The sequence below is a fragment of the Haemaphysalis longicornis genome, unplaced genomic scaffold (assembly GCF_048455015.1).
Source record: "Haemaphysalis longicornis isolate Haplotype H1 unplaced genomic scaffold, Haemaphysalis longicornis Haplotype H1 scaffold_3, whole genome shotgun sequence".
NCBI classification, from domain to species: domain Eukaryota; kingdom Metazoa; phylum Arthropoda; class Arachnida; order Ixodida; family Ixodidae; genus Haemaphysalis; species Haemaphysalis longicornis.
The window spans coordinates 28473369-28501299 of NW_027526335.1; the positions used below are offsets into that span (position 1 = coordinate 28473369).

The window sequence follows — 27931 nt, forward strand, 5'->3', positions numbered from 1 at the left end:
TAAAGTTATCCTTGCTGCAAGCTTGGCGATTCGGCCTACGCCATCGCCGACGCCGCAAGTCAGCGAATACAAGCTTCGCTTGAAGAATACAATTTCTAATATTTATGAACATGTTGACTCCTTCATTGGAAGTGTGAAGTTATCTGAATGGTATAACTAGTTCGTTCCCAAAAAAGCCACCTAAATGATAAATGAAAACAGCAAAGTGCGCAATTGAGCAAGTAAATCTCCCGAATTTTCACCTGCGCTTGTTTGTGCCGCCCAAAACAACCATGCGACGGGAACAAGCTTGAGTTAGTTCTCAGCAACATATTCTTTTTTAGGGATGTTGTTGGAGCGTTCTTGTTAACTGTCCAATCGAGCCTGAATATCCACAGAGACAGAAGATCTACCGAGATAGAAGAGCCAATGAGCTAGAATACCCAACGAAATGAAGGATCCACCGAGACAGAAGATCCACTGTTGGATCTTTCGCCACGTTGGATCTTTAGGCACTGAATCGTGTTGGGTGAGATCAAGTGCAAAAACCTCTCCCCCCCCTCACTCCGAATGGAGGTCTAGCTTACTGCATAGTTTTTTTAGTAAGAAACTGTACATACCATGGCTTGCTGGAACCATGATAGGATAGAAAAAAAAATCTTTTTTTTTCCCCTTCAAGGACTATACTCAGTATATTCAGGGACTATAGTGTAACAGAGGGGCCTTGCGAACCGCGCCGATTTTGGGACAACTTCGGAGCATACGTACGTGTTTTTTGAGGAATCGAAATTATGCGCAACTGATCAAGATTTCGGGGCCTGATTATTACAAACACTAAAGAAAAGACTCGCTATCCTAGAGCCAAGCATGACATAAATATAAATATAAAGAAGAAAAACATTATACGTATACTGTTCCGGGGGTCAAACTTGGGTACATTGCGGCAAGAGCTGCTCTTGATGCGATGCTTGCGACCAACGCGCGAAACCACTCGCAGGAGCAGCACGGCCGCGGAAATCGACGGTACTATAAAGAAGGCGAAAGAGGCCTTGGCAAAGCGCTGCTTTCTTTGTTGCTGTTTTTATTCCTTTAGCTGATATTTTGCGGTTCAAAACGTGCTCGCAAGCGTTCCTTTTTTTAGCTTTAGTTTTTCATCCGGCTAGCCCTGTGTAATAATTTTTACGTTAATGACAAGCGACGATGCAGCAACGCAGTCTAGAGTTTCGAAAGGTCCGTTTGCATAACGACTTTTTTTTTTTCAACACATCAATGCATCCTCGTAGCACGTCAGAGCTTTTTAATTCGTGAAAACGGAGTCAGCAGATCCGCAGCACTTGGGCAAAAACGGTGGCGTCATTCGTGCGATGACGACACGCTGTGACGCCACTTAAAAAATACGTAGGCGTTTCTAGCGTTTCTTTAGTTGCCGCCGCCGCCGCCGCCGTAGCGGCCGCAGCTGTAAAGGATGGCGCCACCCTCCCTGTTCTGTGGCGCCACATGCACAAACCAACCGAACAAACGTTGGCGAGCGTTGCTAGCGCTGACGGGCAGAAATGGTGGTCGTCGCAAAGTTCGGTGAGCTCGCGAACACCGCATTGCATCGAAATTCGACGCATGTCACAGTTCAGGCGAACTGTTTTGCGTCTGCAAGGCACGGTCGGGGGTTCTGAAAGCACACAGCGAGCGGATTTCGCTTCAGCTCGTCCCAGTCGTCTGCGCGTTTGATGGATGTGCGTCGAGGCAGCCTGCCGTCGTCGATCCGCTGTGTGCAGGATCGGCCGATATGTCTTGGAAAGCCGACCTGGGTGGAAGCAACAACGACCTGCGCTTACACAGCGACGTGGCTTTCTTCGACGCTGCCGCGACGCCTCCGACGTGCTACGGCCAAGATGACAGCGCCGAGAACAAGCCGTCGTGCAGCACCGTAGCGGTCGATGTTGCAGGCCTAGGTCAGAAATGTCACATTCGCGATGCAGTGCCGTTCGCTCCGCAGAGCGTCCTTTCGTCGAGTGGCAGCTCCCTTCCCATGGCCGGCGACGGCAGTCTGCTGCCCCTGGATTCGTATCGCCTGCCGACGGCCATCAACTCGGGTTTCTTCGCGAGGAGAGCGAGCCCCTCCGTGGCGCCGCCAGCCGTTTCGCTCACCGACCGCGACATGAAGGAGCCGTCGCCTCCGTGCCCGTCGCTTCGCAACGTTCGCATGGAGCAGGACGGCGAGAACGACGACGACCTGGACGCGACCAGCCCGCGCTCGAGCGTGTCCGTCACGGACTCGGACGGCTTGTCGTCGCTCAGCGAGGGCTCCATGGAGGACCTCTCGGAGTCCGAATCCATCACGGACGTGACGCCCCTGCACTCCCCCTACATGTGTGACAGCCCCGTGCCGACGGTGAAGCTACCCCTCAGCAAGCTGGCTTTGCCGGAGTCGGCCCTGAACGGTGTCGCGAGGTCCGCGCCTGGTGACCGCAGCAGCAGCAGCAGTAGCAGCGGCAGCGAGTCCGACGAGGGCTCCTTCAGGGGCGCCAGGCGCAGACCCCCGCACGCGGTGAAGCTGGCCAACAAGGTCCGCCTGGGCGGCAAGAACCAGCCGCGCGATTCCGTCGACCTGCAGCTGCTGGTGGACGCGATCAGGCGGCTCGAGGCGCACCAGTGCGAGCAAGGCCAGGCGAGCCGGGCGCGCAAGGAAGCGGTGGCCTCTAATCTGGCCAAGGGACGCAAGAACATGTCCTTCTCGAACGAAGAAGTGCAGCGGATCGACCGCGAGAACCAGAGGCTGTTGAAGCGCATCTTGGCCCAGCAGAACCGACCGAGACCGAAATTCGACTCAAGGACGCCGTCCCGTCTGGCGCCTTCGGCAATCAACCGGCAGCGGCAGCAGAGGCAGATTGAAGTGGAAAACCTCGTAAGTTTTCGCGCGTATCGCTCACACCACTTCGTTCAATTCGTTCGCGCCTCGGCTGCGCAAAGGGCGCCGTTGATGGAGCTAAGTCTGTCGTGAGCTTTCCCCCAGCTTAGTCGTTTCGATTCGTGTGCAAGCCCCGTGTCTGTGCGATCGTGGTAGCTATGTGCCCGCTGCTGGTTTGGCGCATTCGCTAGCAGCTTTTGAGAAACCCGCATTTCGTCTACTGTGGGGACAACAGACTGCATGGCATCATGTGTAGTTGATATACGTATTGAAGGACACCCTAAAGTTCACATTAGGCTATTTTTTTTAGATCGGTCTACGTTTGTGTTTGTGTAAGAGTGAAGCATGAATGTTTGGCTCCAACACTGGCTGCTTAAGTAAAGCCCCTTAGCAGAACCGGCGGTGTCACAGCTGTGCAAAGGGAAATTTAATGACGTTCCTGACGGTAAGTAGTAACATCCTGTTTGCAGCCCGTGTCACCAGTGCCGTGAAATAAAGAAGTGTTCACATCATTGAGTCTGCTTTTTAGATAAATCATTGTGCAGGTTCTGCAAATTGCTTGTAGAAACACTGGTACAAGGTCACAGAAAGGCTTCCTTGTCTGAAACAACAAAGTTCCACATTGTTTTCATGCAGTGTCATACAAAAAGGTCGTAGTGTGGTGTTTTCAATCTGTCAGCGTTAGGAAACCTTTCTATGGGATGAAGTTTTCACATCAATGAGCCCTCTTTTTAGATAAATCATTGTGCACGGTCTGTAAATTCCTCAGAGAAACACTGGTACAAGGCCACAGAAAGGCTTCATTGCCTTGAACAACATAGTTCCACATTGTTTTTGTGTTAATGTCGTGCAGAAAGGTCATACTGTGATGTTTTCAATCTGTCAGCATTCGGAAGCCTTTCTAGGCAGATGGACACCTTTTCCTTACAAATATTGGTTACGTGTGCCGCATAGTTGCCAGAAGTACAAAAAATTTCTTGGGAAGTACTATTCAGGGAGCCGTGAAATGGCAACGACTGGTTGTGTTGGGAAGCTCTGTGAAAGATAGCCATTCCCGGTGTATAACTACTTCGCTATTTAATCAGTGCATACCAAGTCTCGGTTCGTGCTGGTTTATAAAGCAGAACTTCTAGTGTTTTCAAGGAATTGTATCGTTCTGTGTGCTCATTTTTGAAGACTACCTTGTTCAAGATCCAAATAAGACCCTGGTTTAGGGGAAGCGGAAGGTTTGAAATGAGATCGCCAAAAAAAATGGAATGTCGCTAGATCCGTTTCAATAAGAGACTTGTTATCAGTTCAGATACGTCCTTGTCAAAAAGATGGCTCCGGCAATATTTTCTTTTTTGCCGATTTCTTATCATTGTTTGTTTGGGTTAAAATGCACTTTCCGTGTGTTGCAAAATTTTATTTGCTGAAGAAGATCAACAAGGCAACACATTTGATCTTTTCTTACTCTTATTGCTTTTACTGTTTATTGAATAGAAGCATTCGAAAAATTCCAGGACTTCCATAGCCTTGGAAACTTCAAATTCAAGGGTTTCAAGCACTCACATGGACCCTGCCAGTTATTTTCGTAATCTCTGACTCTTTTTGTTGTTGCACTGTCTTTAAAGCAGTGATAACACTTGTGTTCCCATAAGAGAAGATGGCCAGTAGCAGCAATAAGATCTCACTGACAACGGAATGTCGGTATGGGGCTACCAACTTTATATAGTTCCCTACTGCACATGGACATGTGACCCTGGGCTGAGATTTTTTTGTAGGCAACTGGTTTAAGGTCTAGGTAGGGCCCCTTAAAATCAAGGAAGAAGACTTGCACTTTCAAAGTGCAGGTGATTTCTCTCTTAGCCTGAGCATCCTTGGGCTAGCTGATGACCCATGCTTTTGGGATAGTAATGGCATGTTATTGAAAACCACACATTATTTCGGTGCTCTCAAGTTCTGCAGCAGCAACGTAACACAGTGCACTGCTGGATGCTTGGCAAGCAGCTGGCCCTGCTTCCTAAGTCAACACTTAGAAATAACTAAGACTCCATTAGTGTGTGCAGTCAGCAGACAATGTGTGGAAGTGAGTGTATAAATTTTACAGCACTAAATCTCCAAGTTTAAATAACTAAATGATCTTTTATATTTTTTATGTGTAGTGGCCATACGTCATAGAGAACACATTCCTAAATCTGTGTGTTGTCCTGTATGGGTTTCATTTGTTACTGACTGTACCAGCCCAAGCTGTAAGTTTCATTGGTCAGGATGCATGTAGTACTGTGGGTAGTCATTTTTGCTAGGCACAGTTTTATGAGTTTGCACATCAAGTTCACTCAAGCAGTTTGTGAGCTTACAGTAAGCAAAATTTCAACTGAAGATTAAGGGAGCGTTTAAATTACAAAAGTGGCTAGCACAAATTTTTTGGTACTGTGTACAGCCTGGCTTACATTCTTAATTCAGTTGAGGAGCAGGTGTTACGACCTGGGCTGTGAGGCGAGTCATTTTTTTGCACGATTTCTGACAGGCTGATTGGGAAACGATAAAGTGGGTATTTTGTCAGGCAAGTAATGGACAATAAACAGCAAGATATTGGTCACAATGTGGACCAATGGGTTTTTCTGGCAATTTGGCTGTCAAGTTACGATGGGCTTTCAGCAAGGAGCCGGTTTGAGCTGTGTTAACCCTTTGATGCCCAGTGTTGCTCAGGAGCAGCAACTCAATATTTTTTTCTCTCGCACTTTGCACTTTGTGGTTTTTTTTTTTTTTTTTCAACCTTTAACACCATCAATCGACAGATAAAGGATCCCGGACCTTCAAAAATAAAAGGAGAGAGGGCAGCACGCGCTTGCGTCTGCTAAAAAAAATATTAAGCATGTCAACTTGCATCGAGCCCGGGTGGCTCAACGGGCTAGTGACAGGTAACAAATTGTGAAATTTCGTTGTTATTACAAATGGTAGCAATACAAACTTTACGTTATTGTCTTCACTTGAGCAATAAATCGTGGTGATCAAGGTAGCTCTCTTGTTCAAGTGATATATCGGCAGCCAGTGTCCAGTGTTTCCCAGTGCCCAATATGTCCATCCTAATGAACCAAATTTTTTTCTGACTTCATATTTGTGATGTCGGAAGTCCTTTTAGATCATAAAAAAAAAAAAAAACTTCTCACATGCTTAAGCAAAATAATAAAGTTTTGGGCATTAAAGGGACAAGTTTGACCACATCCTTTCAAGAGTCATTTTCAGAAGCAATTTAAGCTTTGGTATCAGGGGCAAAGGTCATGGCCTTTTTAGAAGCATTGGATGTACCCGTTTCATCTGTTAAGTGTACGAGATTTCATGTTTTGCAATGACAGGCCCTAACTGCCTTGAAGGGCATGCGTGCCTTCCTACATTGTGATATATTGCAGGGTTCTCATATAGAACTGTCAAGTTTTCTGGCCTCAGATTAGAGAGAGTGAGTTGCATCTGCATTGGGGGCAAGTGCTCTGTACAAAATGACGGAGTCGCGCGGGCGCTGGCTTTCGGGGCCCACGCTGCGGAGTCTGACACGACGTCCCTCTCCACTCTTTTCAAAAACCCCAGGCTCTGCTCAAGAGAATTGAGTCTGCCAAGCCGTCGCGCGAGGTCGCGCCTTCGCAGGACCTCAGCCACGTGCAGAGGGCGCGATCTCACTCTCTCTCCCTGACACGCCATGCACTGCCGACAGCCCCGGTGGGAGCCACCGCCCCACCACCGCCACCATTCGCAGGTGTCGTCAAGCATTTCCCACCGCGGCAGAAGCACCACTCGCACTGAGTCCACCTTTCCAGGCGAGAGAGGGGGCAGCCCACCAAAGTTCCTGCGGCAGCAGCAGTCGCTTGCTTCTTTGCTTCCCTATGCCAAAAGCCCACAAATGCTGGCCTTCGCTGTGCAACAAGCATGTGGCGCTCAACCCAGAGAGAACTGGTCCTCTCAGAAACAGCTGGAAGTCATTTTTGCCTGATTTTCACTAGTGTTCAGATATGTTGACTAGCCCACCGTTTTAACTAGCAGTAAAACCATAGTTTGGCAGTGGAATTCCTTATAGAATTTGGCAACCGGTAGCAAAGTATTCTTGCTATGGATTGTTTGTTTTGTGGCCCTGCCTTGCACTGTTGGCTGTTCTCCATCTCGGGTATGGACTGCCACACTTGACTAACAAACGACCATTCGGACAGCACATGCACGGAGTATGCGGCATGGTGCACCACTGGTGTTCTTAATTAAGAGGGTGGTAAGTTGCGAGTTGGTACGAATTCATTTTTGGTTTAACAGTGCAGCTTGGATCAGAACAAAGGGAAGGACGACATAAGCGCTCGTGACTTCTCTTTGTGTATGCATCTTAAAAGGCTGGGTTCCGTCATTTTTTCCCTTGGTACTCGTGAAGGTTTCACTGCTGAAAAATAAGCACCACTGGTGTAGCCATGCGCAAGGGTAGCCTTACAAACTTACTGGGCAGAGAACTGGTCTGACTTTGACAGTGTATCTGCCAAGATTGTGTGGCACCTGTTTCATTTCAGCAATGCAAGCAGAGCTGTCACTTTACATCGAACACATTCTCTACAGTGCCATACGACCACCAGCCTTAAAGCTAGGCAATTAGACTGTGTGTGAACAATGTTTGCTACTTTTACACCTGGCTCTTGAATGCTACATTTACACAGAACACTGGCAGAGCCACGTTGTTCAGCATGAAGGGTACTTTTCCTGCTTTGAATTTCACACGCTGTATAAGCAACATCTTCAAGGAGACCTAATGATAACTTTGACGGTGTGCAAGTGTTCAGCTAAGCCTGGGCTCCGAGTATGGAGCTCTACAATGCTGCCACAAGTCTGCATTTGCACTGTACGCGATGTGGTTGAAAGTTTGGCACGATGGCTGAAAAATGGCCCTTCAGTGCAGTGTTATCTGCAATGCGTACGAAAGCTTTCTGTACAGGGGCCGTGGCTCGCGGCATGTTGTTTTTACCTTGCGAGATGATTTCAGCCGGCCACGAAGCACATTTTTGTAAATAATTTGGTCTTGAGGCTGTGTGTGTGCCACGGACAGTTTCCTTGGAAAGTGCTCAATGTTTTGTTACAACACTGCGGCGAAGCATGTACAGTTTTATTTTTGTGCCGCACTCATTTTAGTTCGTGTAGCTCGATGCGAGACACTGCGCAGCCTTTTACATTTGTGTGCATAAGATGGTGCTTCTTTCTTGCTAATGCATCCTGTACAGTAGTGTCTGGAACATGCATACCTCTTTGCCCATTCTGTCGCTCGTGGGCGTAGCAGTAGATTGTGAGGAATGAGAATATGGCGCACACCGGTGACTTTTGCAAACTCTACCAAGGCAGCATTCTGGCTAGCGTATTGGAATCCAGCTTGCACGAATGCAGGCATGCGTAGCCGAGCTGTTACTACTTTCGGACTCGAGTGCAAAATTGTTTTGGAGCACCAGTCATTGCATCCCAAACAATGCTTGTGTGCCTTAGAACAGTTGGTCACGTTTGCAGGGTGTTTACAAGCAGTTAGGACAAACCTCAAGCTGCTTTCCGAGCTCATTGCAGCATTAGTTTCGGTGCACACACTTGTTTTGCTCCTCAAAAGCAGTACAGGCATCAATAAACTCATTTGAGCTCACTATATAGTGTTAGTTCAGGCGCACACTTGTTTTGCTCATGAAAAGCAGTCCAGGCATTGCCAATAAAGTCGAATGCTGGCTAAAACAACCACTGTCAAGGAACTGAAGCATATTTAAAGGCAACAGAAGTAGGCTTTTTTTTGGAAAGCTATGCAGAGCCAAGAAATATGAAGTACCTTTGCTGAGGCGCGCAAGTTCAGACTTGACTGGGCAGTTTACTGGCTTTCCTTATTAGGCATTCTTCAAATTTGCTGCTATGAAAACACGCATCAAGCAGCTTTGATTGATTGTAGGGTTTAACACGCCAACGCAACGCAGGCGATGAGGTGCGCCATAGTGGAAGGCTCCGGATCAATTTCGACCACCTGGGGATCTTTCACGCGAGCCGAATTTCAAAGCAACTTGGCACCCAATAAACAGCCCAGGACTCGTGCCTGACCACTAAAACTCTTCTCCAGAAGGGGTACTTGCAAATCTAAACAATTCGTCTTTGATGCAACGAATTGTGTTCGGAAGTTCCATTGCAGTGCTGCTGTAGGTTGTACTCCGAGCAAATCCCTTGGACCGAACAATGAGCAGGTGCACTTGCTAGTCAACAAGAGCTTGTGTTGTGACCTCTCCCCAAGTAGTCTAGCCACGCCGTTGTGCACAGTATGTGAAAGCTATGCACTGTTTAGTGCACCTCTTATGCTGGTGCTGTTGACAGTGACAAATATTGTCCACCACGATGTCTAGGAGGCTGTCCAACATACCTGGTGCTCTAACCCACTGGAGCGCTAAGCAAAAGTCTGTAAATAGTGGCCCATACTTCAGACGTTCTAGGCATTTACATATCAAGGAAGGAGGCAGCTTTTTGTTACCAGTTTACTAAAGTAGTTGGGGTTCTGCAAGCGGCCTGCAAATTTGCCACCACCTTTCAAATTCCACCCCAAAATACAAGGGCTGCTTCACAGCATTTTTGTGCGCACACACAGGACAGGGAAGTCGGCTGGCATTGTCGGAAACTGCTGCTCATGCAAGGCTATAGGATTGGCTCCCGTCTGACCAGAGCAAGGCCATCACTCTGTGGATCTCCCCTAGCTCTTCATCTGGGCGTAAACTGCCAATGCTGGTTCATCCTGTTTGTCTGAGTGAACCACCAGCAGAGCAATAGGGGATATAAAAATAATTACTAAACGACGCTTGTGCCTTTGCGAGAACTGTAACAAGAAGCATTTACAAGCAGCATCGTTTCCTTTAGTTCCAGCGGGCAACAAGACAGAGCTGGTCATCCAAATAAAATTGCACTTTGCGTGGCCAGATTTGTTGAGTAAGAAGAGTTGCTCTTCAGAGAGCAGGAAAGGTTGTAGTCCGAGTATGCAACTTGTTGAGGAGTTTGTTATGCGTGCGGCGCCGCTGACATGAAAGCCACAATGAAATCACCAGGGTGTTGAAACATCTTTACCATTGGCAAAGTTTGTCTGTTCAGTGTTGATTGAAAGTGTTCGAGGTGTACTATGTTGGCTGTTGAATAAAAACTGCTTTGCAACAAGAGACTTGTCTGTGTGCTCCAGATTGAGACAGCAGTTGTGTACCTAAAATTTGTTTAATGCAAAGGAAAAGACAATGTAAAACAATGCCCCGAAAGTGTGCACAGCACATGCATTCTTTCTCTCTTGAACTGTAATGGAATGCGTCGAAAATGTACAAGGCAACCTGCTTGTGTACACAGCCGCTGTGCGAGATGTCTATGCGCTGCTGTGGTTGGGTCTGTCAGAAGAACGCCTACATCAGTTCGAAGGTCCATTGGTAATAACAGGGCACAAAGAAATGCCGTGAAAGTTCCTATATATCGCTTCACTGAAAAATCCTGAAACATCGGTCTGCTGAAAAGCAAGGAAAGAAGAAGGGCAAGGGAAATACACAACTTGTCTTCCAAACAAAGCGCACTGCCAACTACCAATTTTTTTACTTTTCTTCGCCAGCTGCGTATAGTGCAATGGAAAAAAGTTCAGGCGACGCAGTTTGTCCCTTTCACCAACATGAGGGCTGGCGGCTCAACAGCAATGATGACCAACTTGATTGCACAGCATGACCATTGGACAGTTCACGAGAAAAGGTTTTGACATTGGCTCTCAGTGTGAACTACACAAGATAAAAACTAACAACTTCAAACAATAAGTGGCAAGTATGAAAAGACATTCATAAGTAGCCAGGAAGCACGAGGCATCACTGCCACTCTGTTGCACAAAAGAAACAAAACGCCAACTTCTTCATGCAAGCACATTTACATACCTTCTCCCCATCTCTGCCTCTTCTTTGCCTTAGAGAAGGCTAGTAGTCGCAATGCCACTTCTGTGACAAAAAAGTGTTTATTCACTGTAGCCTGTGCCCTATCTGATCAGCACGAATGCCCACTCTATATTTTGCTTACAGCTAACACAAAATTCCATAAACTAAGAGGCTTGGAAAGAAAAAAAAAAGTACTCTGACAACTGAAGTGGCTCATCACCCCGTGCTCTGGCAAACGAGCCATACATGACAAAAAAAAAAAGAAAAAAAAACCGGCACACTTAAAAACGGCTTCACGGTCCTCAAAGTAACAGGCTGACCAGGAAGGCACAGAGACCTAAGGGCAACAAAAACACCACACACCCCTTACTTGCACGTGTCTGTTGTACATGCTGTCCCCGTTCCATTACACAAGGCAGCTTTAATGGCACAAGGTGCAGATTGTTCCGCGGCGGCTTTCGCAGCCAGTGACTTTCAGGCCTGCTGTAATATGACACAGCACTAATGCTTTAAAAAAGAAAAGCAACAACAAGGGAAACACACGAGACAGATGTGCCACTAAAATGTAGGAGGTTATCTTCGGAGGAAAACAAAAGTAAGGAGAGGGACGCGTGCTAAGGTAAGACACAGAAAGGTTAAGGGTTAAAAGAAAGGCAAAAAGAACAAGGCATCACCATGGGAGGAGGGCACACCCTCAAGGAGCAGCAAAGGGGGAAAAAAAAACAAGGTGGGGGAAGGGGGCAGGGCGAACCGGTGATGTGCTGCTGCCATGCCGGCTACATGGGCACATGACTAAACAAGTAGGACACCGACTCTCCGTTGTGGGTTCTGCGAATGGCCTCGGCAAGGATCATGGAGACATCGATACACTGCAAAGACAACAAGAGCAGCTTCTGTCGCTTTGGTGCCAAGTGCGAAGGAACAAGGGGAATGAGGTGGGGGAACGAGGGGAAAACCCTAGGGCGGAAAGTCCCAGAGATGCAAGGGACTTTGTGGCAGCCGGGATGGGGTAAGTTTGGGAGGCTCTCCATGAGTACTGCCAGGTCAAAAGCAAGGGCTTCAAACAAGTCTGTTGCAAAACTAGTGCATGCACTAGCACAAAAAGTGGCCAAGGGAGGTATGAATGTGAAAGCTGTTGCCTCATCTACGCTGCTAATTCAACGCAAAACTACACTGTATAAAGTGCGAAATTACAGTGTGCACCACAGCTGTAGTGATTCCTACCATCTGCTACCTAAAGAATTTCTGCAACTTTCAAATGAGACAATAAAAACCCCCTGCAAATTTGGTAGGGTTGGCCACACTGTACGTCAGCGTTGAAAAATGGAAAAATTTTGCGGCTGCAACCTCGTCATAAGCATTTGCCAACTGCTGCACGAAAGTGGACAGCTGGTTGGCAGATGCTAGTGCATACAGCAAATTCCACAGTTGCGGCACACGTTGGCATCAACCTTTATACAGGTTCCATTTTAAACTTAGTATTTGTGTTCGTTATCTTCGTACAGTCTTTGTTGGCCATCATGTTATTTAACTATTGCCTCGACCTCCGTTATTATATCTTTTCAATCCGGCCTTATGGGAGCACTGCGCTCGTACACTGTACGTAAAGGGAGCGATATGTGGACATAAAGCTGAACAGATACATTTCATTTGCTCCTGCACATTAAAGGGACACTAAAGGCTTAGTAATAAATTTTTGTTTTAACTGAAAGACCATACGTTTCATAGCACTCTCAGCTTGTGTTCAATGAGCAACGATGTGTTATTTCCTGAGAAATAAGTGAAGCTGGAATCCCTCTTTCCCATTTCACTTTCACTTTTTCGTGATGTAGCCATTGCGTAACAAGGTAGGAGCGAGGCACCGGTGCTGTTCAGGTGCTCTCACGCTGGCAATGACACGTCTGCAAGCCATGGCCGACGCCAGCAATGATTCTCTAGCAGAGGGGGCTGGCTTAGACTTATGATTTGTCCCCAACGGAATGAAAAATGCTTCTTGACATATCAGTGATGCCATGGCAACAACATCACATCAACCGCTGCCCAAAGCCACACATCTGTGAGGCGATACATGAAACAAGTACGCCGCGTGCGCTTTCTCCGATGCCACTCTAGCGAGCTCCCATGCGCTGGCACCAGCCCGGCACAAACAGAGCATCAGTGAAATGTGATCAGCGGCGTCCACGCTCGCCGCTTCGAGCACTCGAACACGATAAGCTGGCAGTGACGATGTCTTTTTTATTTCGGCCTGCTAACGCTACAATAGAGTAGTCCCGCCCGGCTCCCCCAGGCTCAAGCGTAGAGCTATGCGACGCTTACAGACTATCACAGTGGCTTGCGGTGAGCGGAGGAGCACAAGGTACCCTTTCCCCTTCACTGTGATAAGGTTCAATGCGGGCGCAAGCACACTTTACCAACAGCAACATCCGTGCATGGAGAACACTCAGGCGAGTCGCCTAAACACCTTGTTCCTTTTGCTGCTTCTTGCCGGGGTTATTGCTTGCAGAAGCTCAGGCATTCACTGCTATATATTATTGGCTTCGCTAACTATGCTCCACTGTATAACACGTCTTTTCCAAAATGCAACTGAAAACGTGATGGCCAACTGAAGCGTGAGGGAAGCAGCCTGTCTCACAATGTACAAAATCTGCGCTTTTTAAACAAGATGAGCTCATGTAAAGTGTTCAATTACATTTGTTTCACGCACTCCGCTACCGAAGAACTGTTTATGTCAGGAAAACATCTATAGAGGCTTCTCCAATGATCAGCTTTCGTCGTTCACAACTTTTGTGACGTCACAAATTATAGTACCCAAAAGCGTTCTGCTAGTCGCGATGATGGTGGATTTAGATTTTCGGCACCGTAATATATCGATACAGGTTTACCCTTTAGTGTCCCTTTAAACTGGGCACCCAAGCTTGACACACAATGCAACCACAAATTCTATGGACTCCCTTTACAAACAATACTGAGCTTGTTCCCTATACATTGCACTTGCATTCAAAGTGAGTGAGCAATAACTCTAAGCAAAGCGTAATTTATTAGAGCTTCCCAGCTTTTCTATAAGTGCTCCTTTAAGGGGCACTGGTGGCGACTTGGTGCCAGTACACTATACTGTTAAACTGATCAATCAGTGCTCTGGTTAGAGTATTCACCCACATACCTTGAACGCCCACACATATTAGTACCAGTTTTTTCTACTTCTTTCTGTGTTGGCGCTACTCTTAGACCCAAAACAAAAATTTAGCTGAAAATCTTGCTGAACACTCGTTTTTGTCACTGCTGCATCATCATCATCTTTAGCTTATGGGAAGCTTGGTAGTCAATCTCTCTTGACATTTGTAAGTTGTCAGCAAAGCAGTCCTCTGCCTTCGTCTTCTCATCCACATTTTTGTGCACTGGTTTATTCAAAATTAACATTTACTTTGTCATATAGAGACTAAATGTACATGGTTTCCAAAGGGAGTTAAGTTACTTATACTTCATAACTCCATTATATTGCAGTTTTGATACACTGAGGTATAGGTAACTGTATATACAGGCCTTCACTAATACCTTAAAAAGCTTCCAAACAAGAACAATTACAACTAATGTTCACCTTTGAACACAGACCCTGCTTAATTGGAGTTCATCGTATACAACCCTACAGTGGGTAAATACTCTCTAAATTGACAAAAAGTGCTACAAACCTGTATTTTGGGACACTCCTTCATATGTTGGTCTTGTGGAATGGTGTTTGTAACCACCACAGCCTCAAAGCAGGCATCGTTGATCCTTGAAATGGCTGGCCCCGAAAAGATGCCATGGGTCAGAATGGCATAGACTTTGCTGGCTCCTGCTTCCCTCAACCTGCAAGACAGAACGAAGGTCGCGAGATGACAGGCTGCTTGTTTCTGTCCAGTTAAATCTGCATCCGGTTTTCAGATTCAAATTGCTTGCGCACAATGACAGTCTTTTTGTGCCCCCATTAACAGATACAACTATGAAGCAGCAATCGTATCTGCTCTACACCACCGGAGTTTGAATTAACCAACATTCAGCCAGATACCCCATTTAGCTGATAGCCGCTGCTAAAAGCTTCATTTTAGCACTCAGTTTAGATAAAACAAACTTGCTAAACAGCCTCCGAGCAAGCCTGGTCATCCTGCAACCACAAGCATCCTCGTACATGTCAACTTGCAAGGTGATGTTCACAATCGTGAAGCAGCACTGATTGAAGCTGTGCGTACGATACTATCCAAACAAACTTACAGCACATGTTTAAATCCACGCGCCACTACTGCGTTTTATCAGCAGAGATGCACAGCACCTGCATAAGAACTTTGTTCCCGCCTTGACGCAGTCAAGTCGACCACAAAAGTGCCCTCACGGCTCTTAGTCGGGAACCTACAAACAAGAAGAGACTGGCGGAACCCAGAAATGGGGGAGAGCGGGACGCACTTGTCGGCGGCGTGGACGATGGTGCCGCAGGTGTCGGCCATGTCATCGACCAGGATGGCCACGCGGTCCTTGACGTCTCCCACCAGCACCATGCTGGCCACCTCGTTGGCCTTCTTGCGCTCCTTGTGGATCAGCGCAAACTCCACGTTCAGCCGGTCCGCTATGGCGGTCACCCTGGAAAGGGCACGGGGAGCAACTACACAGAAGCCCAGTTGGGACGCCACTGGAACAACCCCCCTAACACACGTCCATGCATTGTTGATATAACCACACATACAGAGGCTGCTCTGCCTGCCTGCCAGGTCGTTCCAAGTACTCGCTGTTCATTACAAATTCCACTTGGAGACCCCTGAAGAAGGGGTCTCCAAAGTTTGCTCCACCAGAGCAAACTTTGAGCGGAAAAACACAGCTATGCAATTTTTCAAGGCAGTAGCAGCGCTTAGAATGTATGCAAATTTTTCTTAGATGTGCCATCTGTTTTAACGAGCTTCACAGTTACGTGCTTTAGATGTTACAACTAGGGATGGGCAACTATTTAGTGTCGTCAAATAATCGATCGAATTGCTTTATATTCGTTATTCGCTTCGATCCAAATGCAGGATTTACTTGGGGCTCCAAAACAGGCAGCCAAAAGCCAAGCTTTTTTTGTCAAGTTCCCAGAGATGCCATCCCAGGCTTGTCACAAGACCCCAACAACGGGGGCATTTCTATCAGTGTCAAGCTGTTGCCTTGCCTAGGGGTGCGACGAGCTCTTGGCCACCATCACACTTTCCGTTCAAAGGCTGTACCAAAACGACATTGTTGCCGACAGAGCGGCACCGAGCCGGCGCACTTGTACTGCCGATTCGACGCTGAATTATCGGAACACTGTTCAAAACGGCGGCCTGTAACTTGTGCTTTGGTTGGCTACAAGCACGGATACTAATGGCTACAGCACTTTTTTTTTTCTTTAGCTGAGCTTCTATGTGGTGGTAAAAATGCTGGAGCCAACTGCATGCCAGTTTTACCTTTTTTAGTGACTACTTATTTTTGTGTTGATGTTTTCACCGTTTCAAGGTGGAACGAAAGTTCCTTTCAATTCCTGCCATGCAAGCGAGGAGTGAAGCTGCTCTCGAAAGCAGGAAATGTTGTAAGCAGCCAGCAGGAGCTGCTTCTCCCGGCGCGTATGAAGCAACTAGTATTTTTTCATGAAAACTTGTGAACACAGTAAAGGAAAGCTGTGCATGTAAGGTAATTTCTGAAGTTAAATTAATTCTGAAATTAATTTCTGAAATTAAACCGTAACCAAACAAGTTGTTTGGTAACACGTGCAGTGAGCAGGTTTTGATTGCACTCCACACTTAAACTTCAGTGTGCATCAGTTGCTTCAATCAGTCAAGTGACATGGCCAATGCATCCACAGGTGCCAACCCTATATGGAATTTTTGTGTGAAGGTCCCGCCAAGCCAGGGAGCTGTGTCTCAAGTGCCACGCTATTCTGTAGACGCCAACGAGGGCTACATGTTGTCAACGACGTGTTATCAACATGTTATCAAACAATTTTCTGATTTTTTTTTTTAATTTTCGGTGGAATGTAGCCTTTTAGCTAGTAGTAGGGAGCACTTTCTTCACTGCATGTGGAGCTGGTAGTCTATGTATGCCATTATTTTTTTTTTGCTTGAAATATGTTACCAAAAATTTTTAGATTTTTTTCAGTGTTGTAGCCTTGTAACTAGTAGAAGGGAGTGTCTTTTCCACTGCTGTAGACTGCTAGTTTTTCTCATAATTTTTTTTAATGAAATGTGTTACCAAATGATTTTCTGTGATGTTTTATGCATGTGTGTGTTGTAGGTTGTTGTCTGTGTAGAAGGGAGCAGCAGCTTCTACAACTTCAATTTTTTTTACGGTGTTATCATAGCATTCTCTGTGATGCATTTGCATGTTGTAACCTCAAAAATAAAGAATTTTTGCATAAGAACAACTCTATTTCAGTTTTGTTTTTAGGACAGCTGACAACTATTTGAATTTGCTTCAAAAGTAATCGACCCCAAGAACTATTCTCTTCGAATTCGCTTTGAACTAAAACTTATATTCGCACAAGCCTAAAAAAATTGGACATTTCAAACTTCACCACAATTTTGTTCGGTGGGAAATGACGTTTCCGTTGCAAAGGAATGCACATTTAAAAAAACAAAAAACACCAAACTGAACTTCGCTGTACAATGAGAAAACAGACTGCCCAAGTCCCCCATACCCCCAAGTTGAATTGAAGAGAGCGCTGTGAAGCTAGGCAGAGTGCCGTTGATGCATCACATTTAAAAGAGCCACACAGGGATGTCACCACATCATGGCGCATATCCCCTCAAATCTGCATTTCTTTTTAACAGCATCTGCCAATCCTTATGAGCCAACAAGTGGCAACTCCAAACTACCTCATCAAGTGCGCGTACAATAACTACAAGCATATCACCCTTGTCTATATCTTTCCAATTATCCTAGTGCAGTTTGCATTAAACTTGGCACATTTTTTGTGCCACCATGGATGTCGTTGAAGGCAGCATGCAGGTTTGCTTAGATACAGTGTCCATCCACTCGACGCAACTCTTCTCCTAGCAACAAAATAATTTCAAGCACAGCCCAATTTCTTCAAGCAGCATGCATTGATTTTTCTGTCTCCACTTCGAGTGCCTTGCACAAGGAGGAGGGTATTGCGAACAGTGCAAAACCACGAAGTGTACCTCTTGGCTCCGCCCGCGTCTGGAGAAACAATGATGCCGTTCCGCCACTCGGGAATGTTCTCCCGTATCCACTTCAGGACAGCAGGTTCGGCGTACAGGTTGTCCACCGGAATGTCAAAGAAGCCCTGCAACATCGAGAGGGGGGATTTTTAGGGGGGCACTCCACAGCATTAAGTTTGTGATTACCCGTAGACTTATTCTTTCACCCACCAGAATGTTTTATAAAAAGACGGGGCACCTGACACACCACTGAACTCTGAAGAGACCAAACATCCTTTGCTTGAATAAATGTAAATGAAGCTTCTCTTTCTTCCTTCTTGCTTGTAAGCCTTTGTGCGAGCCAGCCAGAGCACACACCCATCAAAATACTCCAACCTTGGTTGCCACAAAAATCTCCCAGGGCCAAGGAAGTGAGATAGCACAAGTTTTATTATGAGGAATGTAATGGCAACAAAAACGTTCACTTACACTACACTGACCTCGCAGTTTCATAGTCGATATAACTGGAGACTGCCCTCATTTAAAGCAAGCTTAGATTAGCAATTGAACAAAGTTTGTGATTTAAACAGAGTGCCAAACTTTGCCGTCCATTCAACACTGTTTAAGCTGGAGTGATTTTTCCCAGCCCGAGGCACAGCTTTCATTTCAGAAGAAGTTCAAACAAACACCTGCCCCAAGATTACATCTTTAAAGGGCAGGCTTTATGGTTGTGACTGGACCATTTATGACAAAAAGGAATGCATATTTGGCACAGAAAAGCTCGCATTTCTATCCCTGTTTCCCTCCAATTTTTCTGTGATGTGAAGAAAAAGGCCAGTTAGTCTGGACTCAAAGACATCCATGTGGTGGTGCCACCTACTATGGTGGTGAGCTTTTTATAGGTCTCCCCGATTGGGTCGTTGCATGTTATGCAACGACCCAAAACAGAAACCTGGGTGAAAACATAAGGTGTCTAAAAGAGGATGCCTGTTTCGCAATACCTGTCTTTTATTTTTTAATGTAAATGAAACAAAGTTACGAGAACCGTATTCACGCTGCAAGAACGTCCTGAACTATTATATTTTATGGGGAGAAAGGGGGTTAAACAAGCCCTACCAAATGCCCCACAACTTTCAAGTTCTAGCCCAAAAATGCAATATGGAGGAACAATACCAGTTTTTACATTTTTGGCAATCTGTCCATCATATAAAAGCTGCTCCAACCAGGAATGATATATTTGTATTTTCAGCACTCTATAGAGGGTTTTCACTGAAAAGTTTAGTTGCAAATTTCTTTGCTTGGCAACACTGGACATGGCCATGTCTGTGCCGCTTCAGCACAGTCATGGTGCGGCTTGTGCCACTGTGCCTGCACCTCACAAGGGGAAAAAAAGAAAAAAAAGACATGTCATCTGCCCCGCTTCAGCCCAATTCTCAACGGTGGTGTCAACAGATATGTTATTAATCACACTCATATGGAGTAGGGGCATTACTTTGCGCTCGGTGGGGGACAGCTTGGAACATCAAACACACGTCGCACCAGTGACGGCGCACAAACATTGTTGCCCGCATGCATGCCATGTCAGTGAATACAACTTGTACATACTAACATAATGGGACAACTTGCTTCGGTGTTACGATGTGCCTTTAATTACCTGCTTTCAAAATTTACCTTTTCAAACCCTACAATCTTAATTTTTGCTTCAGAGCTCACTAACAATTAACGAGCTGCAGTTCAGTGCCCAAGTGGTTAACGAATACGAGTCGGCACAATGTTGCCAAGACCCCTTTGAAACCCACCTGAATTTGCGAAGCGTGAAGGTCCATTGTGATGATGTGGTCGGCCCCAGCCACGGACAGCATGTTGGCCACAAGCTTGGCAGAAATGGGCGCCCTGCTCTGCAAAGGAGCACATTCAATGCATGCATTATAGCCAGCGCTGTGCGCCACACCAAGCATTCACCATTGTTACCATGGCATTGGAAAGCTGCCCGATTTACTCACACAAACAAAGCACAAGTACAATTCAACCTGCCTAGCATTTGTCCCACTCAGAATAAAAAGATGTCAAAGTGGGAGACGAGGCCTGCAGCTCGGAACATTGTTCCTTAATAGTATATGGCTTCTTTCAGTCAACAGTGCTTGTAACAATAACTTCAGTCGTCATGAAGCATCCGAGCTATCGAGCCGCTATCCGTGCCATTACTCCTGTGGGACAGCTGGCCGCTCCTCGGGAAAGTCCGAAATATCCAGCAAGTCCAAATTTCTGGAGTGATTTGTTTGACCACACAAATTTCTGAGTAATATGAAAACATATTGCTATTCCACTGAACTACAATTTTGATTAACTTGTCAAATGCATATATACATGCCAGTGGCAGCATGGAATAAAGTGAAGTTTCACATTTCATGCAACTTCACAGGTCCATGGCCCCACCAAAGCGTAATGGCGGCCACATCTAGGCTGCAAAGTAGTGCATTGGCAGGCTTTTATGTCGCGTGGCATATGGTTCCCTCCAAGCAGACCGGCCAGGCAGGGCCAGGACACAGGAAGGAAAGAATCGGCTTACGAACGCATCCGGCAGGCAGCTCACCCGACACCGGGCAATGGAAACGCATCAATGCATAAAAGCAGCCATACCGCAGGTGATGCAACCACATCACACACGAAAGGATGAGGACTTGGGCAGCACCCAAAAAACGCAAGGCAAAGAAGAAAGCTTTACACAAAGCAAACTCACTCAAAATATACCTGGGGTTCCTTCATTTTTGGGGGTTTTACAAGTTTTTAAAATGCCACCATTATTCTGACTCATAAGAAGGGAGATCCCAAGGACCTCAAGAATTTAAAGACCCATCAGCCTACTCTCAGTTGTTTACAAACTGTTTAAGTTATAGTTACCTGCATTGGTGAGAGCCTGGATACCCATCAACCCAGAGAGAAGGCTGGGTTTACAAAAGGGTACTCAACCATAGATCACATCCATGTCATCAACCAAGTCAAAAAAAATCCGCCGAGTACACAAAACCCCTTTACATGGCATTTATAGATTACAAGAAAGCGTTTGATTCCCCACTCACCGCAGCCGTTTTAGAACCACTAAAAGACCACCGAATAGAGGAACCTTCATAAGACTTCTAGAAGACAATGCATGGGCGAGGTAACCCTCCAAAAGCAAAGAGGTAAATTTCCGATCCAAAAGGGAGTAAGGGAGATACCATCTCGCCAAAACTTCACAGCATGTCTGGAGGGGGTATTTAGAAAGCTTGATTAAAAAAACATAGGATCAAGGATAGACGGAGGACACTTGAGCCATTTGAGGTTTGTGGACAACATATTCTTGCTGAGTGAGGCTGCAGAGCACCTGCAAAAAATGCTTGAGGAACTGCAATCACAAAGCATGGCTGTGGGGCTAAAAATATCCGTGAATATATGTAAAGTAATGAGGAATAAGCATACCAAAAATATCTATTTCAGCCAAGGAAACAAAACACTAGAAGTACATAAAAGAATATAACTGCCTCAGACAGATGGTTACTGCTGATCCCAACCACGAGAGAGAAAAATCCGGCGCAGAATAGGTATGGGTTTGGGAGCACCCGGCAAGCACTCCCAAATAATGAGAAGTAAGCTACCTACGTCACTCATAAGAAAAATCTACAACCAGTGCATACCACCGGTAATGACATATGGAGCTGAAACTTGGCCCCTTACTAACCAACTAGAAAGCAAACTCAGGTCGGCTCAACAGGCCATGAAACAAACCATGTCAGTAGTAACTTTCAGGGACAGGAAACGTGCTACCTGGATCAGAGAACAAACTAGAGTAGAAGATAACATAGTTCAAATAAAGAAAAAGAAATGGACTTGGGCTGAGACAAACTGACAACCGGCGGACGATTAGGGTAACATAATGGATACGAAGAGGTGGGTACAGAAGGGGAAGGCCATTAACCCGATGGAGGGATGAAATACAGAACTTCAGAGCTAGACTGTGGACCCGAGTAGCGCAGCACAGGAGCGGTTGGAGGTCAGTGGGACCCCCTGCAATGGGCCTGAGTAGGCTGATCATGAAGAAGATGGAGAAAAAAAAAAAACATATTTTTGAAGTAAGAAACCAAAGAAAACAGTTTCTCAAGATGCTATCAAATTCAGGTTTTGTTTTCATTAACAAGATGGTACCAGACATCAGCATTAGTAGCATTACAGAAAGAAAAGGTTTTGACAAAAGTAACACAACAAAAAAAAAATGTTAAAAGTATAAAAGGTCACCAACATCTCACAACCTCTGCAATTTAGACGCACATGCATCTTCATCAGGCCACTACTGAAAACCACTTCACTTTGAATTATGAGTAGCACCAAGGCATCGTTTGCTGTTTCCTTTGATATCTGTAGTTGTTACGTTTTGGCTATTATTTTCAGGCTTACACAGTAGAAGTTCACTTTCAAACAAGTTTTCTTAGGCTTCCAGAGAGATAAAGTGGTTTTTCTTAATTGCCAAATGCTAATTAGAGCTGGCATGTTTGCTTCCGAGAAGGAATCACTCCTAAGCTTGATGTCTCAGCCAGTTTTTATATTTCCAGAAGTATTTAATTTTGGGGCTACAGCTCCCTTTGAGATTATAAATATAAGGCAAACCCTCCAAAAAGAAGGAACTTACATAAATGATGTACCACTTAATTTCAACAGTCTTTCAAAAAAAAGTGACAGACACATTGATGACCATTGATGACATTTTTTACTTAGATGAGCTCAGCAGTTCTTTCAGATGACATGTGAAGTTATACCTTTCTACTGAGTGCAAGGTGAAATTCTTTTGCGAGAGTGTGAAGAAACACCATGCATGCTGTAGTATCCACTAAAAGTGAACCTAAATTAACAATTTTTGCACACTTTTTATGTAAGTAAATGAGTTAAAATTAAACGGTGTGTCAGCGTCTCATTATCACAGACTGTGTGGGAGCAGAAATTTGCACTATCCTGAATCATTCGCCTGCCATCGCAATTTTAAGCCTTTTCTGCCACTTCATGAAGTTCCTTTCCAGCAAAATACTTCAGTCACTCACTGCTTAATTTTACAGAAAGTTCAGCATTTGACAAAAGGGAACCTTGGAGAAACGACAGCACTACAAGCTGTGGCAGAAAACAAAAGCAGCAGCTATCAAAAACTAAACAATGGGTAGTAATAAAGGAGGGATCAAATGCAATTCCTTCCGACTCAGCAGCTGTCATTTCAGACGTCCTTGCAGCAAGCGAAAGCAAGGGGGCCTCAGGCTCTGCCGCAGAAGTGCTTTGTGAATCCCCTCCTGCTGTGGGTTGCAGACCCCAAACAGAGCTCACTGCGTAACATGAAACTGTTTCTTTCAACTTACAGTCTGCCAAGCTGGACAACCGTTACTGTACCATGCAAGTGAGCGCATTAAGATATTCAATTACTAAAAAATTACTTCACTCTCTTCTTGAACTGCCTGTTTCATACCATCACAGTAGAGGCTGCCCCTCTTTGCACTCCTGAAGGCACAGGGTCGCAACTTCACCCCCACCACCCAGAGATGCGGCACTTTGTTCCTTTTGCGCAGGCAAATTCCATGGAAAGGTTCTGGCAAAGCATTGCCTAGCCAAACAAAACGGACACTTGGCAGCAGCAACTCCTGCCAGTTCCCTACCTTGTCCTTCTTGTCCTGCCGGGCATATGGGAAGCAAGGGATGACGGCGGTCACCCTCGAGGCAGAGGCAATCTTGCAGGCGTTGATCATGATGAGCAGCTCCATCAGGTTGTCATTGACTTCTCCGCACCCGCTCTGGATTATGTACACATCTTCGCCTCGAACACTCTCCCCGACCTCTACGCTGCACGTGGGAAGAAGCAGGCACCTTTCACCAACCGAGCCAACTGTTCAAAACAGCACAACCCACAGTACAGTTCCGAGGGTCTCTACCTCCTTTGAGCCCCACCCTGCGCACAGTTACACTACTCTCTGGCAGCGCACAAGCTGGGCTGCCTGCCCCCTACCCAGCTTACAAGCAGCCAATGCCTTCTCGAGGCTATCAGCAGCCTCATACCACAACAAACACCCAACCTTTCCACCCTGTGATTGCCGAGAGGTCCAAACCAACTAATCTGCAAATTTCCCAGTGAAAACTGCAGACATTTAAGATTGGCATAATAACTTGGTAAATACCTCAGCGAGATTGGTGCTAACAGTGAAACTGATTAGAAAATGAAATTCTGGTGCACTGCACATAATGCAAATAAAGGCCATCTGCACCTGGTAACCACGAAGCTAGTTTCCTACGCAGCTAATTATTATCTCAGAAATTTTTAAGCAAAGGGCAGCCTACATTCTGAGCTCATTGTGCTTATATGCACAATCCAATTGCCTGCCTCTTTCTTCATTTACATCTGCAAGGCCCCAAAAGCCGAAACTGGAAGAAATATCTACCAATTGCTCCTTTCTCAAATTTAGACTGGCTGCAAATCAGTTCGAGATGGTGTTTCCTCACCAGACACCCTTCAAACGTATCAGCCTTTTTGTGAAGGATTATCATACTTGTACCCAGTACACCACATGGTGCAGCTAGGCTACTTTTGTCAAGGATCTAGTTAGCATTACCAAATCACGAACTAGCCAAGCAACCCATGCGATGATGCATCGCAACTCACTTTGGGACCAGTCTGTCTTCATTTTTACCCAACCAGACAAACCACGTCCACTATCTAGCCAAAGTCAATGTTAATGATTAATCACTGTTTCTCACTTTGGCTGATGTTTCGTCCAGACTTATCGCTCACTTTGGCAGGGGTTTCATCCTCATTTAGCCATCGCTAGTCTTCTGGTCTGAAATTATTAATAATGATTAATGAACAACACTGACCCTGGCGAGTTAGTGAGCTGTAGTGGTTTTACCGGCTGGGTGAAAATCCAGACAGACTGTTATACACGAGTTGTGATGCAGGGCAACATGGGTTGCCGAGAGGGGGGGGCGTGAACGTGAACTATATTAGTCCTTTTTGGCAAGATGACACATCACCCCAATAGCAATCATCATCATCATCAGCGACGCTTACCAGACCCTTGTCCTACCTCCAATTAAAATAGCTCTGGTATTAAGTGCTGCCATTACAGTTCATTTAGGCATTAGTTGTGTTCATCAGCTTATCACAGGGAGGTTTTAAACCCTGCAAGAAACTGTGAGAAGTTTAGTTCCTAAAGCGCCTATTTTGTGTTTTTCTTGGAAATGTTATATTTTTAATGTGCCCACCTTTGTTAATCTTGTCTAGCGCCTCGAATTCAGGGTCCTAGTAATTACTTTCACACGTGTCACGTTCCACTATTTTCGTAGTACAGACGTACCGACTCGCTAAGCTGTCTACGTTTTTTTTTAATATATTAAGCCCTACATATAACTCTAATCTAGTTTGGCTAGTGCGCCAGAAACCCCGAAGTTTTTTTTTCTTTTTTTGGCCCTTTTGAAACTGACCTTGATAAATGAGTGTAATCTACGATAACCTTCGTAGATTACACTTGAGCGAATAAAGCTACAAGCTAAGGGATGGGCTACACCCAACACACAGGGCATTTTCTCCTGGCAATTTCTCAGGCGAACACCTTTTCAAAGGGAAAGCGAACAGCGTCCACATAAAAGCGCGCCAATCCTACGTCGCACGAACGCGGAGTGCTCGGGAAAGGAGGTTGGCTTATTATGACGTCTAATCCTATTTTGCGCCATACGAACGAAGCTAAACAATGTCACCACAATCACTAGAATGCCACGGGTCGAAATCGTACCGAATACGTTTTGTTTAATGCGACTAAACGCCTTGCAAAAACAAGAGCACGGTTGCGCAATCGACGCAAGCACATGGGGTAGCGCAGACTTGTGAACGATTTTTAAGTGATCTGCCACGGCGTGCATTTTCGAGTAGACGGTTCGACAGTTTTGTGAAGGATAGAAAGGTCACGACTTTCAGACGAGACAGACATGTGGACGATAAAGGACAAGTTCGGCGGCAGACGATAAGGGACCGGCCAAGTGGCTTATCGCAAACGCTGCACGGCCCAGCAGCGCCCGGGGGCTTCCCCAGCACTGACCAGGCGCATGCTGACGTTGACTAGACAGCTGATATAACACATGGCATGTCTCTCGTGGCATACCATCTCTCTCATTACAACACATCCACAATAACTGCAACTCTGTTCAAGACTCGCACACTGAGAAATCGCTGACCATGCGGCGCGCACCACTTATCCAAACACCTCGACTATACCATCGGCTTGCCGGTAGATTGTACGCAGACACGTGAAAATTGAGCCGGAGGCGGAGTGCGCAGTGATTTCTACTTACCATGTCTCCTGGTTGCTGAATTTCTTGAGGACCACCTTGCCGAGCTCGATGCCGAGCCTGTCGACCACTTTCTGGGCTAGATCGCAATGCGACGACCCGCTGAAAACCTTGATGTTGGGCATCTTGCGGCAGAAAGTAACCTCTTTGCTGTGGCAGCCAAGGCAGCAAATCTTGGACTCCCAACCGCAGACTGAAACGGCGCTAGCTTTCGCTGCTTTAGCGTTGCCGTCGCGGAGAACGAGACTGTCGTCGTGCTGGGCGAGCTGCTGCTCCTCGTTCTCCGGAGAGGACAGGCCACTGCGAGACATGGCGGAGTTGTTGCCATCTAGTGAGGACTTACAGAAATGGCACCAGGGCGTGTGATGGGGGCGAAGTGGAGCCCTCTGGCCCGTCATGTGAGCCGATTGCAACAGGCCGCCGTCCATTTTATCGGCGCGACCCGAAACCACAGCCGCATTCTCACCCGCGACGGCAATGGCGCCTGCCTGGAGCCATGCCTTAACCGCGCGGACCTGTGCAGCTCGTGGGCATCGGCTCGAGCGCTCACGCGGGTACCCGAACGGGCATTTTGGCGGCATTTTTGAACGCAGCCGTGTCACCGCTTCTGCGGTACGCTGAAAAAAAACCGGAAGTTTCGGTAATTGAAGGTCAACGTTTATTCATGAACCCGTTCCCTCAACTGCGTGGCGCAATTAACTGTGCCCACGGGCGTTTTCCGGCCAAACGGAGGTTTTCCTGACCTACGATGGGAAGCAGCATGACACGATACAAGCCGTTTCACGCGGGTTCATCTTAGCCAGGGACGTAGCCAGAAGGGGGGGTGGGAGTTGGGGCTCCGAAATTTTTTTAGGCAGCGCGTAAGCGAGACTTAATGTTTCTATCAGCAAACCTACGCCCTTCGCATAACCCAAACCCCCTCCGAAAAAAAAAAAATGATAGCTACGGCCCTGATTTTAGCTCTAATTTTTTTAGAGGTGGAGTAGGGAAACCTACAGCAATAGAACAAAATATTTTTAAGCGGTAGCCTTACATGCCTCCCGAGTACAAAAATCCGGCTTCGTTGACTGTCCAGAGCAGAAGGTGCCCTGGACAGTCTCACGGAATGTAGCATGTGACTGCACTTGAGAGCAGGTCAGCTGCACCTGAACACCAGGAGCTCCGAGGTTTCGGACCAGGTGCTAGTCACCTCCCGAGGCCTCCAGGTCGCTGTGGCCCTGTGGGCAGCCGCCACCGCCCCATAAGGGGAAGCTCTTTCAATAAATGTCATTTCTCTCTCTCTCTCAGGTTTCACTATGAAAAGTTTCCGCCTAACTCGCTTGCGTGGTTTCACTGACTTCTTTTCACTGTGTTGGGACCTCTCAATACTTACGTGCCACTGGCCGTACTGCAAGGACTCCACAGTTAAACAGGTCATTTGACAAATCCAGTCAGATTGTGGGACCCTCCAACTCCAGGCCCGGCACGCCCAACAGGTGTCATCATATGAAGAGTAGACGCCCATAAATCCCAGTCATGCCAATGAGATGTTACTCCCCCTGTGAGACTTCGCAAAAGACAGAGGTGCAGCGTGAAAAATCCAGGGCCTAGAGGAGCCCTGCATCCGATCTCAAATAACCCCCTCCTTTCTTAGGCCACTGGCCACCCTTCTGCCCAATGAAAATTTA

The 27931-nt window shown here is 46.4% G+C and overlaps 2 protein-coding genes across 2 annotated transcripts; one reads left to right on the forward strand and one right to left on the reverse strand.

The window, feature by feature from the left end:
- The first annotated feature begins 1464 nt into the window (after positions 1–1464).
- On the forward strand, positions 1465–10047 carry LOC144174199 (uncharacterized). Its single transcript, XM_077702735.1, has 2 exons — positions 1465–2881; positions 6452–10047. The coding sequence occupies exons 1-2, from the start codon at positions 1763–1765 to the stop codon at positions 6662–6664; spliced, it is 1332 nt and encodes a 443-aa protein (XP_077558861.1). The 5' UTR covers positions 1465–1762; the 3' UTR covers positions 6665–10047.
- Positions 10048–10080: 33 nt separating this feature from the next.
- Prps (phosphoribosyl pyrophosphate synthetase) lies at positions 10081–26777 on the reverse strand. Its single transcript, XM_077702734.1, has 7 exons — positions 26268–26777; positions 23588–23771; positions 19718–19816; positions 17940–18064; positions 15223–15396; positions 14472–14631; positions 10081–11654 (listed from the first exon to the last, which is right to left on the reverse strand). Exons 1-7 carry the CDS (start codon positions 26690–26692, stop codon positions 11562–11564), a joined length of 1260 nt encoding a protein of 419 aa, XP_077558860.1. The 5' UTR covers positions 26693–26777; the 3' UTR covers positions 10081–11561.
- Positions 26778–27931: the final 1154 nt, after the last annotated feature.